Raw genomic sequence first — 12928 nt, 5'->3', positions numbered from 1 at the left:
GAGGCGAACATATTGCTAGCTTCTATAACGAAGAACAAAAGCTGGATTGAGTCACGGGATCACAAACGTTTTAGAACGGAATGCATCGATTTCAAGAAGACTGAATTAACCTTGCGAATAATTATTCGTGAGAGGAACCGGAAGTCAGTTTGTGACTGATCTGTAGTATCCTGGTCCCAGAGGCTTCAAATATTTTTTTCAGATATCTTCTCTTTTGTCGATCCAATTTGATCCGCTTGCGAAGGGATGGCGACTGGTCGAAGATTGAACGAAAGAAAACCTATAGGACCTTAGGACCAGAGGTTTGAGCTTCCTAACGAAAAAAACAAAACCTCTTTTCGAAAATGTAAGATGACATTTTCTCAATAGGCCTTATGCATGATAACGTCAAAAGCTCGGCGGAGCTGGGGGGGCTGGGGGGCTTTAGCCCCCCCCCCACTTCAAGTCACTAGTCAGCCCCCCCAGTTGGAAAAATGCTCTGCCGTCCATATTCACCACCAAGCGTCGTTTACACGAATTATTCTCAACCTTCATGCAGTTTTCATGTGGGCCTTATTATGCTTTGGGAATTCGTTCATGATAATATTTACAAGTTGACACTTCGAAAGCGAGGCTTGGTGGTGAAACTAGCCAGTCTGACGTAAACACGCATAAGGGCTATTATTAAAGCAGGGATTATGTGTTTTCATAATTCTGCTAAACAAAACAGCTGCCTCGTCCCCAGTCGCTCGCGATCGTTGGGGGAAAAGCTAGTTAATTATTGAGGAACGTGCTTGCTCCCAATTTTCCCAATCCTCCCACTCGTGAATCCGCGCTAAAAAGCCTGTGGAGGAGGCAGACAAAACAGTGCAATGAATCTACATGACTGCACAAAATGTTAGTTCTAGGAAAACCGGAAGTATACTCTCAGTATTCACTTCAGCGAAGTTCAGAGACGTGAGGGAATGGGAACTAATTCTCGGAAAATCGGAACCAAGCGGATTCTCAATCTCGAGCCCAGAGTGTCTCCCGGCTCCGCGGTCCGTCAGCGGTTGGTCAGCGGTAGGGTCGCCGGTAGACACTCTGGGAAACTGAAATGTATTTCTCTTTCTCTATTGGCCCTCACAGAACAACAGAAATCAACACGGAAGTCTGAAAATCTTCCCGGAAGTAAACCAAACCGGAAACCCTGGAAAAACATTTTTTTTGTTTTCCATGGTCAAATGTTCAGAAGTATCAGCTTAATTTTGTAAAAACACCTAAGAAATCGTGATATGGCTCTAAATAAATGAAGTATTTTCTAATTCTTCCCTTCTCTTTGAACGTAAAAGATACCATGAATAAAAAAGGACTTCCTTTAAACGTCGATTCCGAACGGAGTTTTTAAACAACAAACGACGGCGTCACCAAGGACAAGGTCGATTGAAAACTCAATTTATAGTTGACTTACAAATCTCGCTAGAACTACTGTTTTCATTCAAATCTCCGTTCCGGTTGAAAAACGGAATATGGCAGACAGTGCACGATTCAAAATAATTACTAATGACGCAGAATTTGAACAAAACGCGTTGTTGTTTTGCTGAAGAAAATGAATTGTACAAAAATTATAACACACGTGTGCACGTGCTAAGTCGCCAAAATGCTAATTACGCCTTTTGAATAGCGTTGACCTGTGTGCGTGTGGCCTTCAACGTCTTTATTAATATCACCGCCATTCAACGAGGAAAAAATTGTTTGCTTGAAAACATGCAACCTATCCTGAAAAGATGCGCTGTCAGCGAGAAGCCTTTCCAATAAACGAAAGTATGCGAAAGTCGCCAAACAAAATTTTTTTATGAACAGAACAATAGCTTGTTTGTGCGCTGTGTATTATGTAAATTTCTTAGCTGTCCTCGGCAAAACAACAACGGACACACACACGCAGTCTTCACGGACGGAATCCTGGAAGGCTAACAACACCTTTGATTCAAAACAAACATAGCAGAATGCTCAAGGAAGAGACTTAAGGAAATCAAAACACCAGACGCATTTTTGTTAACTCTCTCTTTTGTTAACTGCAGGACGTTATTGTTACTTTTGTTGAATCAATAAACACCAGTAATACTGTAGTTCAACTTTCTCGATTTACTTCCGTTCTGGGAAATTTACTTCCGCTTGGAACTACGAGCATGCGCAATAAAAACCGGAAGACCAAGGTTCTACCTGAAATCGACCTGAAATTGATCTGATCGATTCCAGTTTCCCAGAGTCCATCCCATACCGCTGACCGACTAGATGGACTCTGGGCTCGAGATTGGCGGATTCTTGGAAACAACGTGATCAGTCAACCTCGAGGCAAAATGTCTCTGTCCCTAAATGAACCCTAATCAGCAGCAGTACGTTTTTTCGTTATTGTCTGAAAGAAAATGCCGTTCATTAACAAGGATATGCCCTGTGTAAGGGCTATTCATAACTGCTCTAAATGTAATCGAACATTCACGGGGAAAGATTCAAAAAAAAATTTGATACAGCATTTACAGAAAAGCGCAAAACACAAGCAACCTTGCGTGCCCGAGAGCTGCAATCATTGTGGAAGATCCTTTTCGGATACTAGAGCTCTAATCCAACATCTACAAAATAATCGACATCATTTACAAGATCTACACCACGCCGCTTGTACGGGGGAGTTTCAACTTGTATATAAACTCATGAGAAATGACTACGCGAACTCGCCAGGAGATTCGCATCTTCCGACGCTGTCTTCAAAACATCAAACGGGCCATACACCAATGCACTGTGCCGCATTTGGCGGTCATGACGATTGTCTGAAGATCATGCTTAGTTGGCCGGATGGTGACCCAAATGTTGTTGATCCTAGTGATGGCAGAACGCCAGTTCATCTTGCGGCGTGGAAGGGACATGGCAAATGTCTCAAAATTTTACTCAGAAAAGGAGGCGATTTACATCTACAAGATCACGATGGAAACACTCCACAATCCTTAGCACGAGATCCATACTGTTGGGGATTAATTGAATATCATTTGACCGGTGAGTTTAGTATTTGAGTTTTACTGATAAAAAATAGGGCCCCAGTTGGACCATGTGTTCTGCTGGTATAACGTATAACGTATCAACAGTGTTAAAGTATAAACTGTTTACAAACTTTTTTTCCCGGTAATACTAGGTGATCAGTCATCACGACATTCGAAACCTAGGTCGCAACCCTCGTACATGCAGAGCAACATGCCACCAGAAAGTAAAGGTAGACAAAACGTGCAAATCTTGCTTGTCGATCGTTCGTCATGCTTTCAGTGCTTTCACTCGGACGTATACAGGATGGTATCTTCGGTTATTTTTTATTTCACGTTAGCTAACGGGCGGTCAGGGTTTATTTTTTTTCCTCCCACGGAAAAAAGGCTGATCGCGTATTCGTCGTCACTCCAATATAATAAGCGGTAAGCAACCGCTACGTACGTCACAAACCGCAATAAGATCTGTTTCAGCGCGTATAAATACCAAACGTGCAAAAACAATCCAATATCTTTTTTTACCGAATGGTAATGAGGTGTAGTGATGATTCGCGAACTTGAAGTGACGTGTTTCCGTCACTCCATTCTGATATTAAACCGCAATTAATTCATGCATTAACGTGCTGACAGAAAGGTTGTTTAAAACGCCATTCAGCACATGTCAATCAAAAACAAATTATCCTATAACCTCATTCCCAGGGTCTCTCTCTTTCAGGGAACAAGGTTGAATTTTTACAAAACAAATCGAAAGAGGATCAATTACACTTATCCTCTGGTGATAAAAGAGAATAGAATTCGCTCTACGAAGCCGTAGAGCATACTCTATCAATGACCCATTCACCTAAGAAAACATTCAAACGCAAATGAAGTGAGATTGTGACATAACTGATAGCAGCTATAAGCTACATGCAGTTACCGCGTCTTTATTGTAAACACAACATTCATGCTGCACGATTTTGTTTCGCGTCACATTATCTACGTGTCACGTCATCCGTTTTTCATCTTTTTGAGTCGTGCAGAAACGCGCATCTTTCTCAAGTTTTATTCGCTGCTCAAAATAACGCTATACGTGCTGACAGAAAAGTAAACATATCCACAAAACAAATTTACCTAATGCTAAATGGATCAAAGGTTACACTTTTGTGATGAAATAGAATTCGCGCTACGAAGCCTGAGAGCACGAACCATCAATGACACAATTCCCATGGAAAAATAAAACATTCAAAGGCACATTATTGAACGCTTATTTGAAGAAAAAAAACTATCAATGACCCATTCACGCAAGAAAACATTGAAAGGCAAATTAAGTGAAATTGTGACATTACTGATAGCAGCTGTGAGTTACACGTAGTTACGGTTAAAAAATTATTACGCTCGCCATGTGACGTGTTGTAGTTAACACTACATCCACAGCTTGAATCCACAGCACGTTTCTGTTTCGCGTGACGTCACCCCGTGTCACGTCATCTGTTTTTCATCTTTTTGAGTCGAGCAGAAACACGAAGTGCTCGGGCGTATCTTTCTCTCGAATTTTATCCGCTGCTCAAAAATAACGCTATACGTGCTGACAGAAAAGTATAGATATTCACAAAACAAATTTACTTAACGCTAAAAAGGATCAAAGGTAATACACTAACCGGTAAATGTTTTTGTGGTGAAAACTGAATAGCGCTACGAAACCTGAGAGCACGAACCATCAATGACGCAACTCATGTGGAAAAATAAAACATTCAAACGCAAATAAAATGAGATTGAATTACTTTATTGGACACTTATTTAGAAAAAAATGCGAAGGTCAGCACTTCATCGAATTACCAAATTACCATGAGGTTGCTCGAAGAGCCTTTGATTGTCGGTCGTTAGTTTTTCTTTCACTCGGACCTATACAGGATGAGATCTTCAGTTATTTTTTATTTCATATAAGCTAACGGGCGATCAGAGTTTATTTTTTACCCGCCGCGAAATTATAAGGCTGATCACAGATTCGTCGACAATTATGTAAACCACAAGACTGAATAAATTGACAACACAACGAGTACATAACAAGTTCAATGGCGGTTCAGTTCTCTCTCGTGCAGTGGAGCACGTTTTTCAACACGCACCGTTTCTGCACATGCGCGCAACGCGGTCTAAACTAGTCACCAGATTCCACATCAATCCTTTTTTTGTTTTTTGTTTTTTTGAATGTCTGATTGCAGGTTCATCGTTAGTGACCACTGCGTACGTGACGAGCCACAACTCTGAAAGCAGCCGAAAACCGTCGTAAACACACGTACAAATCTAGCGCGATATAGAGCTGTTAGCAGGAGCCCAACTGGTTCGGCTCCAACATGGCGGTCAGATCACCCTGATGAACAACTGAACATTCACATAAACACTTCTCGCAAAACCACTACTGTTTAGGCATTTTTTTAAGAAAACGTGAGCCACAGCCTTCTGGCGGCCATCTTTGGATGCTCTATCTTAAAGACGGCGAATGCTACCGAGCTAAAAACCTTCAGCAAAATAAAATTTTAAGGACCTCTAATAGCCCGTGAAGGATAAAAACTCAGGGGTCTTGCGATTCTGGGTTTTATAATTTTGATGACGTCACATGAAAACCAAGAATACATGCGTGGGCGAGGGAGAAGGGGGGAGGTAATGGTAATGAACAGGGGCCTATTAGAAACGATATCTCCCAATATATGAAGTGGTCGTTTGATCTTAAGTTACTGGGGACCTTAAATTATCTAGCAAGACTGTGCATAAAGAAAGTTTTAAAGTTTTAAAGTTCAGATCTGAAAATATGATGGGTCTGTGGTGAAGGTGACATCGGCGAAGAAAAGACACTTTTCTTCGCCGATGTCACCTTGACAGACCCATCATATTTTCAGCTCTGAACTTTAAAACTTTAAAACTTTCTTTATGTTTTTTTCGCCCGTATAGACTTTACCCCGCCCCCACTAACTGCCCCTGAATCTCCGAGGATGTCAAGGTGATAGTGACATAATGGCATAAAGGCAAAGAGGATAGCCAAATTCTTTTTTTCCAAAGGCATTATTACTTGTACATAACTCATGCACAATTGTAATATTTATTCAGTTGTTTTTTATATTCAAGTAAATTATTGAAACAGATCGGCGCAGGCCATATGTTGTATTAAGGCACCTTTACGATAATTTAACATGAGACTATAAATGACTGTTGTTTATAGAGATAAAGTCACGACACAATAGAAGACTCTTCCTGGCAATAGAGGACTCAGTGGAACTTGTTAGGAACAGCCTGTCTGGTGCAAATCGTTCTGGGCATCCTGTACAGTTCAGAACTCTTCAAGAATCCTGCCGAGTTGAAGAAATCAGTCAAGGAAGTCAAGTTGCCTGTCAAGCCTCACAGTTTCAATCAAACAATAAAGGTAAAATTACCAGCAAGTGTGAGTATACATTCTTGGCAGATGTGGTGGTCTTTAATGGTTAGGGCATTGAATTTTGGATCAGGCAGTCCTGGTTCAAGTGCTGACCAGGGGCATTGTTTTGTGTTCTTTGATAAGACACAACTTTTGCCCCCAGGAGTATTAATGGGTACTGGCAAAATGGTAGGGCAACCTTACAAACATGTTGAAGGATAACCAGCACATTATCCTAATTGTTTTAAATTGTATACAGAATCTGGGATAATCTCTGGATATGTGGACCTGTTTGCCTTTAGTGTGACCACCCATACATCTCACCTGATTTAACCAAAGTTATTTTCAACGTAAGCCTCGTCATATTTTGTCCTCCTCCCCTTCCCCATGTATTTACTCTGGAAATACAGGTAGTACCGAAATTTACCTTCTCATACAGTTTACCGAAAAAACACACCAATCCCATTTCCTTCTGCAACTGGTCCAAGGCAGACCCCAGTTGGTATTTTGGGATTGAGATAGTGACATCTGCCAAGATTGTAAGAGTTTGAGGCTCAACTTCTGTTCTTAGCCATTGGCAATTAAGACACTCTGCTCTCTTAGAGCTTTACTCGATCTCCACCCAGTTGTAACAATGGTTATTGGAAAATCTATTAAAATGACCTGGCAAAATTTTGTGGAGTAACCTATCCGGACGGGGGTGGGGTCGGGGGCAGCAATTTTTCTTTTGGCTTTATTGTGATTCATAAGGTGTAATCAAAAGACGTTTGCATTGAAAATACAGTGGTTTCTTTTTCTGAACCCAGAACCTTGCAGTGAACCCTATGAAGTCCTTGCTAGGGGAGAAATGGCAGTTGAAATATTCAATCAGGCTCTATGTGAAGGGAAAGCCTGTGTGTCTCGCATACAGCTCACTGTGATTGGAGATATAGGCGCAGGCAAAACAAGTCTAGTACGCACTCTCAGTGGAGAGAAGTTTATAGAAGAAAGGACAGAGACACCGGGGATCGATACATCGATGGTTGAGATGACAGAAGTAGATGATTCATGGCATGCCGTTGACCTTAACAAGTCTCACGTGGATGCCATTTTGGCAGATAAAGTATGCCAACGTATGTCATTAAATGACGAAGAAAAAAAGTACACCAAAATCAGCATTTGGGACTTTGCTGGCCATCCATTGTATCAAGCAATGCACCATGTTTTTCTAAACAGGCGCTCGTTCTATCTTGTGGTGTTGAATCTGGTTGAGCTATGTAGCCCTGAGAGTACCAGCCGAGCACACGCACTAGCAAACGTTGACTTCTGGCTGAACTCCATACGTGTCCACACTCCGCAGACGACACCTATCTTCCTGGTGGGAACCCGTCGCAGTGCAGTAAGCGAGGAGGAAATTTCTCGTGCGGAGAAAATTCTTTATGATGAACTGATTGAGAAATTTGGGCAGCAGCTAGTGAAAAGCAAGGAGAAGAGCTTTTTGTTCGCCGTCGAAAACTCCCATGGTGGTACTGATGCTGGTGCTGTGGAGTTGAAGAAAGCTATCGAAGATGAGGCTTCTCGCCTTATGCTAACAGATGAGGAACTTCCTCTCTTGTGGCTTCATTTTGAAGAGGAAATCCTCAAGTATAGAGAGAAGCCAGTTTGCCCAGCCTGTGTTCGTAAGACCTTTCTGAAAGACATCATGGAGAGAAGCTATCGTGTCTTGGAAGAAACAGAGTTTGAAAGCATGCTGCACTTTTACCATGACAGTGGTGTGATCATCTTGCCAGGTAATCAGGTTTTCTTTTCTCAGATGTGCTTTGCTGACTTCATCATCATCATCATCATCATCATCATCATCATCATCATCATCATCATCATCATCAGCAATCATCAGCATCATCATCCTTGTTGCGACTCCATTTGTTGCATGACTTAGTGTGTTTTAATTTATATACTGTGAAACTTAAAAGTAAAACTTAAATGAAAGAGCATTCTGTAGGTACATGGAAATATCAAAGTAAGTAGTGAGAACACAGGAACACAGGAAAATTACACAATTTACCTATAATTTACCTAATTTGACACACAATTTCAAATTTCCAAAGTTTTGAATCCATCAGTTGGCAAAAATACACAGATCACGTCCTAAAGATCAAACGCTATTTAAACTTGGTTTTCTTCTTTTTGCACAGTCGTTGATAAGCAAACTGCCTGCTGCATTGTTCTTGTATGGTAGTTCCGTCTTGCCCTATGAAAGATTAAAACAACCGCAAATAATGGTGTGCATTTTATCACGGTGACTGAAGAAACCCTGTTAAATCTGTTTTCAGAAGAGTTAATCGGTCCAAAGACGCAAAGCCCAGAGCCACATGACTTGGTAGTCATTAATCCGCAGTATCTGGTTAAAGTCATGACCTGTCTTCACGACATTCCCAAGCACTTGGATGTTGACCGTGAGCACAGGAAACAATGGGAGACATTGAAAGAGGAAGGAATAACGGACATCGGTCTTCTAGAGCATTTGTGGAAGGACTTTGATAGCCCTGCCAAAGAACTTGTTGGCATCTTGGAAGCTTCAGGTTTACTTTGTCCCGCCTCGAGTTTGACAGAGGTTGAAGACCCCGAGGAAGGCCCGGGCTCGGAAATCAGCAAGTACATCGTTCCTTTTCACCTAAAAGAGAAATGCCTGGAAGGAAAGTGGAAATGGCTTTGCCGCAAAACTTGGGCAGGAATTTGCAACTCGGATAAAGTCCTAATGTTTGATTTCCACAGTTTCCTGCCCCCTGCACTGTTCCACTATTTCATTGTTCGTACCGGTGCAAAGAGCAAATCTAGCAATGGTATGAGACCTGTCATTGCCAAAGATATGGCAATCTTCTCCTTTGGAGACAGCTACTTCATTCTTGCAAAGAAGTGCCAGAAGTACAATCAGATTCGAATAAGTGGCAGGCAAGTTTATGTCAGCTTATCTGACAGTCACCTTAAAATTGTTAAATTTCTAATGAGCTGACGTTTACTAAAATATAAGTGTATTCGATCAACTTTACTTTGAGGTACATGTAAAACTCTTCCGAAAAAATGGAAACTCGTTGGTATTAATAAGAAAAACAGACTTTTGACAGTGTTTGTGCTATTTCAAATATTTGGTGGAATTTGTTTGTTATAACTACAAAGAAAAGAATATTCCTTAGGAAACAGTCACATTCTAAACGGACTATTGAAAATTCGACCGTGGGCAATGTCAAAGAACCTTTTCCCAGAACTTGATTATAAGAAAATGGCTTAGGATTACAATCGAACAAAGGAAGAGTGGAAATGTGATAGAAAATGGCATGGTAATTAAAGCAGGTTGAAGCGTTTTGACTTAGACTGCTCTTTCATTTCGCCATTAGGTACAAAAATGGCAAAAAGCTTCATGAATTGTTCAGCATCTTGATGTCAATCATGACAGACATCTGTCAACGCCAGTTCAGATTCCTTAAGTTTAGCTTTGGACCTGTCTGTCCTAATCCAAGATGTCCTGGTTCCTCCCCTGATGGCAGGGTTCTTCCACTAGACCCATCCTTAGACGAAAGTGATGATGAAAACGATGGCAACTCGACTTGTGATGAAGGCAATGAAAAGTCCACAGCGGAAGGTCGTCCGCACGTAATATGTATTGACCCAGCAGTACCATCAAGGCCATTATGGTGCAACAGTACTCCAGTCCATGAGTTTGAAGAAATAAAGCAGTGGCTTGTTAAGGCAAGGGAGTATATATGTAGAAATGCCCTTTTATGTTTAATATCTTCCTCCAGAGTTAGACAATCAATGGTATTTGAATATTATAAATTGGATTAGTTTTGGACTATACGAACTTTGTCATTTAAAACCACATCATGAGCAACCAGTGTACTCAGCTTGTACATTAGGACATTTTTTAAACATTCGTCGACTAGGGGTTGAGAGGGGGCAGGAGAAGAATGGTCAGGACCAAGGTTTTGATTGTAGTGGCGGTAGTGAGATATTTTTGAAATCGAAAACCCTTAAACAGAACTCTGAAGAGCTACGAGAGTCCTTTGCACAAACAGTTAAGTAAAAGTTCGTTATGCTGTACGTCTGCCGTTGAAGCCAATTTACCTTTTTAGCCTAGCCGACTAACTAGCGATGGTCTATTTTGTTTAGCCCCAGAATGCTGTCTCAAAAGTCCCGGAAGACTCGCCTTGTTATTATAGTAAGTAAATTGCCACTTTAAGGTACTCAAGATTATATATGATTGCTGTAATGAAACAATAGAGTTGATGTTCGCGAGTGTGAATGTGTATTTGGCCCGACTGAAGCTCATTTTAGCCCTTGCCTGCGGCTCTGGCTAAAATGAACTTTGAGAGGGGCCAAAAATATGTTTACTCCCAAGAACATCAATTCAACTCTTTTCCTATTAACATAACTTCAAAGGGCAATTAGAAAAGGAATAAAAAAACAGTCAGCGAAAAAAAAAAACAGTCATCTTGAACAATACGGCTTCGAGTCGGCGTTTATTTCTGATTGAGAACCAGCCTATACAGTTTGCACAACTCGGTAGAAAACCACAAATTACTCAAATCAATCTTTGTTGTAAAGTTTCCTTGAAAAGGAAATTATAGATTTCTAAAGGAAGAAAAATAATGGTCGCTATTGAGAAGTGTAAAATTAATTGTGAAGTTAAGTGAACTGGCAGTTTAACATATTATAAATGCCTGAACTGAGCGAGACAAATTAACATGGTCTTATATTCACTTTGCTGCCTGGATTCTTCGTTTGGTTCATGTAGTTCCTCTTCATCTAGCTGAGAAGACTGAGAAGTTGCTTCCTCGTTAGACGTTTCAGCCATTTTGTAGTTATAAAGCTCACAAACAGTTTGCATTTGCAGATTGAAGCGCTTCGGCTCAAATTAAACAAAGCTTGAAGTGCTGTCAGCCAGCAGGAAAAGGCTTACAGTTGAATGGTTTTCAGTTCTGATTGGCTGGCTCCGTTATTTTCTTGTTTCTGGTCCACGCCAGCGGGCTAAAAATTTTTAACCCGTTGAATAGGCCAATTCCGATATATTAATATTCTAACTTGGCTCCGAGGCTTGGGGGAATAAAACATCCTTCAACCTCGATGTGATTTCTTTTGTTTTATTCCTCCAAGCCTCGGAGCCGAGTTAGAATTTTAATATATCGGAATTGGTCTATTCTCCGTTTTAGCCAGCAAAATTCACAACAATGCCGGATGAAGTAATTATAATTGAGAATAGTCATTTACTGTTGAAATTCTGGTACATTCAGAGCAAACTGATATCAAGTGACCAATGCTTGACAATCTGTCAACCCGATAGAAATCAAATTCGAATCTTGTTTAAAAGCATACGTAAGTTTTAACTCTTGTTCAGGATTGGACATCGGTACTCCTTATTGTATTTCTAATATCTCGTTTGTCGTATTCTTCATTTCGATGTTTATTCGGTTTAAAAATCGGTATGTTTTTGTTTCTTCCTTATTGCTGTTTTAACTAGGAGAAGTTGAGACATGTTGTCTCGCTTTAGTCGCTCAAGCAATGGTCAACAAGTGGAAGTGGCTTGGCAGATCTCTTGATGTTCCAGAGACAACCATCGAGAACATTCAGATCGAGAACGATAAACAAGACGAACGGTCGTATCAAATCCTCAATTACTGGCGTCGAACAAAGGGCTCCAAAGCGACTGTACAGTCCCTTATGAAGGCAATTGAAGATGTTGGCGTTGTAGAAGCACTGGAAGGATTCGACCGTCACTTAGGCGATCGTCACGTTGAAGAACCCTCAGCTTGAAGACGGCTCTATTGCTATCTTCTTGCAAATAATAATAATAATAATAATAATAATAATAATAATAATAATAACAATAATAAAAATAATAATCTCGTAATAAAAATTAACGGTAAAAGTAAGCGACGTTTCGACCGATCTTCGGTCATTATCAAGCTAAGTGTAAGAAATAAAATTTGCATAGTTATATATAACTACAAAGAGGTAAAAATGTGTAAGGAATATTAATGAAGTAAAAATATGTAAGAATGTAAGTAAAAAGAATTTACAACTTCGCGTATTTTGAGATCTCGCTCGATCTTATGGCTAATGAAAACCGGTTGGATGGCGTGGTCGATTTTTTGGCCAAGATCTTTCAGTTGCGCGCGAAGAGAATCAGCTGAAGATTGATCTTTAAATGGTAAGACAACCCGAACGGGCTCTGGAGTGTTGTTGTCGGTCGGTGAAGGAACAGGTTGCTCAGAAGCTTTGATGGCAATGAAGCGTGTTATAGCCGCCGGTCGTAAGCCAACAATCCCTCATTTATCATTTTAAATGTGACCTGTGCGATGCAGGTTATGTTGGTTTTACGCGCCGGCACTTGCACCAACGCGTCGATGAGCACAAGAACGCGTCGTCATCAATTGGAAAACATTATCGCGAGGAACATTCTTTGGCCCCTAAGGATCTAACCAAGAATTTTTCGATTTTAAAGAAGTGTAAAACGAAGTTTGATTGTCTTGTTTTTGAAATGTTTTTTATCCACGAACTGAGACCTAGTCTCAATGTACAA

General features: G+C 40.6%; 1 protein-coding gene across 1 annotated transcript; it reads left to right on the top strand.

The window, feature by feature from the left end:
- The first annotated feature begins 2362 nt into the window (after positions 1-2362).
- LOC144632360 (uncharacterized) lies at positions 2363-12159 on the top strand. The gene is made up of 7 exons (XM_078490988.1): positions 2363-3006; positions 6181-6381; positions 7179-8141; positions 8685-9303; positions 9747-10098; positions 10519-10567; positions 11867-12159. The coding sequence occupies exons 1-7, from the start codon at positions 2385-2387 to the stop codon at positions 12157-12159; spliced, it is 3099 nt and encodes a 1032-aa protein (XP_078347114.1). The 5' UTR covers positions 2363-2384.
- Positions 12160-12928: the final 769 nt, after the last annotated feature.

Source organism: Oculina patagonica, chromosome 12, assembly GCF_052425735.1.
Source record: "Oculina patagonica isolate OP01 chromosome 12, crgOcupat, whole genome shotgun sequence".
In the NCBI taxonomy this organism is placed as follows: Eukaryota; Metazoa; Cnidaria; class Anthozoa; order Scleractinia; family Oculinidae; genus Oculina; species Oculina patagonica.
This window is presented reverse-complemented; position numbering and strand designations above follow the sequence as displayed.